We start from the raw sequence: 5,103 nt of genomic DNA, 5'->3' as shown, positions 1-5,103 counted from the left end.
AGAATTCCTGGTCAAGCTCTTCTCCCTGGTTGGGAGGTCTGTAGTAAACTCCCACCCTTAAGTCCCTTTCCCCTCGACTGCCTTTTCCTCTTCCAATCTATGAATAAAAACAAGGTGAGAGGATGAGGTCTATTGTACTAATATCTAGATGGCCAGAAAGTCTGTTTCACTAACTAAACATAATAATTCCTTTATCTTACTAGATGGTTTTAAATAGAAAATAGATCTCTTAAAAACATTTTATATGTATTTAGTACTGGAACTGTGGCTGTGATGGTCCAGGAAATAATGCAAGAGGAAAGGATTTCTGTGGATAATATCTTTTATTGATATAGTTGTTTCAGTGAGATGTCACCTACCAAAATCCTTGTCTCCTGCAGTTCAAGTATTTTGTATAAAATTTTTCAAAAGCTGTTTTTTAGATGGTTTCATCCCAGTTTAGCTTGAGACAAGCAAAACTTCATCTAGAAATGTTGAGCATTTTTAACATTGGTAAAATTAACAAATCTTAATATTAGTAAAAAAATAAAGTGCTAAACTTGGTATAAAGGTTAATGTAGTTGCGAGTTGACAGGTTTTTATTGTTGCCCTCCAGTGAGAAGCTGCCTTTTTCTTTTGGATGATAAAATACAAAAAAAAAAAGAGAGCGATTTAAAATCCTCCCCCCACCCCAAATAATTAAGTTCCTGCCACTTGAGTTTTACTTAACCAAATGACATTGGTTCCTGTCAGGCTAACAGTAACTCCAAGTACAGTTTAAAGTGTACTTCTAGAAGTAAGTAACTCCTATGGCTGAAGGCAGTGAAAGAGGTATTGTACAATTCCTGTAATTGGGAAAATACCTTGCTCTTTTTTTTTAAATTAATAGTTCAGCCTGCAACCAGGCTTCCATTCAGTCTCAGCAGAAACCATTTTGATGGTGTTCCTAATAGGGTTCTCTTAATGTTTCCCAAAATTTGTATCTAGACTCGTTTATAAAAGAACATGTCATACCTCTCTTCCTAGCTGAGATTTTTGAGATTCCTCTAAATGAAGTGATCTGTTGTTACATATGGGTCCTCCATATTAAATAAGATTATCAGTGGTTTTGCAAGTTTGCTTTTGGGCGTTCTTAGTAGTTTTTGCTCCATTTCTCAGATGTTGATCCCTTTATCTCACATTTCATCTGCCTGGCATTGTGTTGCACTGTTTTTAACAGCAAGATCTTGCTTTTTAAAGCATTATAAATAGCTAAGATGCTTTGATTCTGAATATTCTCTAAAAATAACTCTACTCCCCTAAAGATTTTTCTCTCTTGGAAATTTTCATTTTAAATGTGAATTCTCCTCCAGAAAACAACTAAAGTCTGAACATATCTTTCACTGGACTACATCAAGTAAGACTAAAACACTTCTTCCCTGTCTGCTACCTGCAATTAATAACATAACATGTAATTAAATTGACTTTATGAAGACGGAGCCAAAAACCCAAGCTTTTGTTCAGGGAAGTCAAGCTGTTTTTCCTTTTTAGTCTCTTTGTGAGGACTGTAAACCAGTGTTTAAACAACTCTGCCTCTGAATGTTTATGGAAAGTATGTAGGCATGTATTTTATCAAACCAGGATGCTGAGCAGCCTGTCTGACACTTGTAGCAGGTATTTGTTATTTGAGAGCAGGGTGAGTGATAAAGATGGCTGTTTATAGAAAGGATCACTGACAGATCTCGGTACTTCCTTGCAGAATCTGACAAGGATGAAGCAGCCATGGAGGATGGAAAGGTGGGACTAACTGTAATTCCAAAGCAGGTAACCTCGGCCCTGAGTTCACTTGTGGCTAACTATGGCAGTGCAACGGATAGTGACAGTGAGCCAGAAGGTGAGTTGGTGCTTAATGAGCCTTTTTTTCCTCCTTCGGGTGGGGGGCAGGGACAGGCACCCCAGTTTCATAGTTTCATAGTAGCTAGAGTCGGAAGGGACCTAGGTAGATCATCTAGTCCGACCCCCTGCCTGAGCAGGAAAGAGCACCGGGGTCAGATGACCCCGGCAAGGTGCTCATCTAACTTCCTTTTAAAAATCCCCAGGCTTGGAGCCTGCACCACTTCCCCTGGAAGCTGGTTCCAGGCCCTAGCCGCCCTGACTGTGAAGTAGCGCCTCCTAATATCTAATCTAAACTTACCCTCCGCCAGCTTGTGACCGTTATTCCTGGTCACTCCTGGCAGCGCACGGGGGAACAGGGACTCCCCCAATACCTGCTGATCCCCCCTGACTAGTTTGTAGCAGGCCACAAGGTCCCCCCTTAACCTTCTCTTGTGGAGGCTAAACAGGTTCAGGTCCCTTAGCCTCTCCTCATAAGGCCTGCCCTGCTGACCCCTGATCATACGAGTGGCCCTCCTCTGAACTCTTTCCATATCGTCCACGTCCCTCTTGAAGTGTGGCGCCCAGAACTGTACGCAGTACTCCAGTGGTAGCTTCCCAGCGGAGAGAACACATTATACAAAAGAAGCACACAGAGTACATTGTTTGCCCACTTAGGGTTCACTGACTGAGAGCATCAAAGGTGCTGTACTGGGTCAGACTCATGGTCCATCTAGTTTTTAGTCTCTACTAATAAATATTATATGACATTCAAGTTTCTAAATGTGGCATGCTTGTTTGGCGGTGGGAGAGGAGTTGCCCCCTGATATCTGCCTTTTCCTGCTATCTCAATCTGAACATGGAGATTAAATTTACTTTTGGGGTCAGCCTGTTCCTGAGCTGTTTAAGTTGTATAGTTTTCAGAGGCATGTAGGTGGGAAGCTAGCTTGCTTTCTACCTTGCTGTAAAATTACGTTGGATGAGGGCACTAACTGGATTCACTAATCTCCAAGGTTTTAACACTTTCTAGAGAAGGCACCTACTAGGTATTTTTTGGGGCAATGTAACTTTGCCATTGTGCTTCAAGATGCAATACTGTATTTTCTTGTATACAGTACACACATTTTCCCTTCTTAAAAAAAAAAAAAAAAAAACAGCTGCAGGAAATTTAAAATTTACATTATATGTGATGGAGATGGTAAGAGCAGGTTGTGCTGCTTACCAGAAACAAAGTAAAATCTGCATGTATCCACAGGGAGGAGAACAAGAGCAGGCTTAACTCCCTAACTGCTGCTATTCACATTCTCTGAAGAAAAATCTTTTCACTTCATTCTGCCTTTGGGAAAAAAAAGTGTGTATTATATTCTGGGGCATATTGTGTACAAGAAAATATTTGTGTGTGTGTATGTTTTAGCTCGAGGTAGAGATCCTTTTACAAGACCCGCTATGATACTGAATGCCTGCTAATTGGTTGGTTGGTTGGTTTGTTTGTTTGTTTTTAAATTGGATTAGCACAACCACTTAATTGTATTAAAACGCATGCCTAAAAAGAACAGTAAACACACTTTAGGGTACAAGCCGTGATTTATCTACATAAATGTTTCAGTGACTTCCCTCAAAGTCACTGTCCATTAGCTTGTCCAAAAAGAATAAAAATCAGAAAGTGTTCTTTCAGTCAGTGCTGAAGAACAAGTAAATTGCTTGCCATTCTTTAAAGTAGGTAGAGAGATGTGGTTGCTCCCAGTTTTACAAAGAGGGAGCTAAAGCATAGAGATGAAGTAGTTTGCCCAAGGTCACACAGAGAATTTGACATGACGGGGAATTGAATTCTGGTCTCCTGTGTCTTAAGTAGCACCTCAGTCCCTGGGCCATTCATCCTCTTTGCTGGTATGTATTGCTGCAAAAAGAACAAAGATCCATTCCAGAATTTTGCTCTTGGGGTCTTTCTGATATTGGCCAAAGCACCTAATTTTTGCATTTGCTACTGCAGCTTCTAGGAATAGGTGATGTGATACCATGCTTTGTAAAAACTATCTTGAACTTCTTTAAATCGCAGCTTGTTAATATTAGGATGGTAACTGGTAATCTATCAAAAATGGGATATATCAGTATCAATTGAGGCATTTGAGATTTTTTTTGAGAGCTTACCATTTGTTCTATTTCCTTAGAAGTTCCTGTCAAGATTGTAACTAAAACTCTTGAGGAAAACCAGATCATGCTGAGAAATGCTTCCCAGGCTTCAAATATACCTCACAGTCTGAATAATGTGAACCACAAAGAACATACAAAGTGTACGAGTGCAACATTAAGAAGCTCAAATACAAACACAGGGGCTTACAGAGGTTCTAATAAACGGGGAAAGAAGTCTCTCCCAGTACCATCCAAACGTCGTCCAACACTCCTGGAAATGGTAATGTGCTTTCCTAAACCACTGACACACAAGTTTTTTTTTTTTTTTATTTTAACAGTATAATTGAGGTCTTACTTGTTGTAACTTAAAGCTCTTTATTAGCAACAGTTCTTTCTTCAGATAGATGCTGCATACGCATTCAGTTTAGCAGAAAGGTTGAGCTTAAATATGTAAATAGATTGCTTCATGGTATGCTTCAGATAATAGTTTGGCTTGATGAACAAAAGGTGAAAACTTATCAATGAAGCTAGTCTGCAGGGAAAACCTTTTGTTTCTGTTGTAAATAAGATGTTTGTTTTTGTTTGTCACTATGCTTACCCTTCTCTTGCTGTTTGGTTTTGGGTGATGGAGTGAGCACCTCTGTTCTGGCTGAAGCATAGTGGAAGGCACATCAACCCATATTTCTGATCAGCCAGAAAAGAGGTTCTCAGGTAACCTCTCTTATGTATAGGCTTCTCTCCACATATAGAAATGAAGCTTAGTAAGTCTGACTGCCCTGAACATTGCCTTGTACCATGAAGAAATTGTTGGAACCCAAGAAATGGCTTGCCTTGATACCATAATGCTGTAGAGGAGACCAGGGCATTCAGAGGCTATTGAGACTAACTAAACTAGCTTAAACAAAAATCCATCTTCATCCTGTGCAGTTGCTCTATTGCTTACCTTCTGGTATAAAATCAGCAGTGACTTAATTTTCTTTTCAGTTCATAGGGGTTTTTATAGCTCAAAGACAGCTAGAGACCCTCTGGGTAAAAATTTGTGGGAAAAACGGCACAGGGGACACAACAGTGGCAGTCTACTACAGACCTCCCGCTCAAAGTCCTGAGCTTGACCAGGAGTTCGCCTGGGAACTGACTGAGGCC

At 40.2% G+C, this 5,103-nt stretch overlaps 1 protein-coding gene across 1 annotated transcript in view; it reads left to right on the top strand.

Moving 5' to 3' along the window:
• NUFIP1 (NUFIP1, FMR1 interacting protein 1) overlaps positions 1 to 5,103 on the top strand; it is a 32,638-nt gene that overhangs the window by 20,429 nt on the left and 7,106 nt on the right. Inside the window, exons 8-9 of the mRNA XM_019529890.1 lie at positions 1,718 to 1,852; positions 3,999 to 4,240. Of these exons, the coding sequence (XP_019385435.1) occupies positions 1,718 to 1,852; positions 3,999 to 4,240 (377 nt within the window). The remainder of the gene's footprint in view (positions 1 to 1,717; positions 1,853 to 3,998; positions 4,241 to 5,103) is intronic.

This window comes from Crocodylus porosus, unplaced genomic scaffold, assembly GCF_001723895.1.
Source record: "Crocodylus porosus isolate Cpor-Errol unplaced genomic scaffold, CroPor_comp1, whole genome shotgun sequence".
NCBI lineage: Eukaryota > Metazoa > Chordata > Crocodylia > Crocodylidae > Crocodylus > Crocodylus porosus.
Note: the sequence above shows the minus strand (reverse complement) of the source record. Positions and strands in the feature narration are given on the sequence as shown.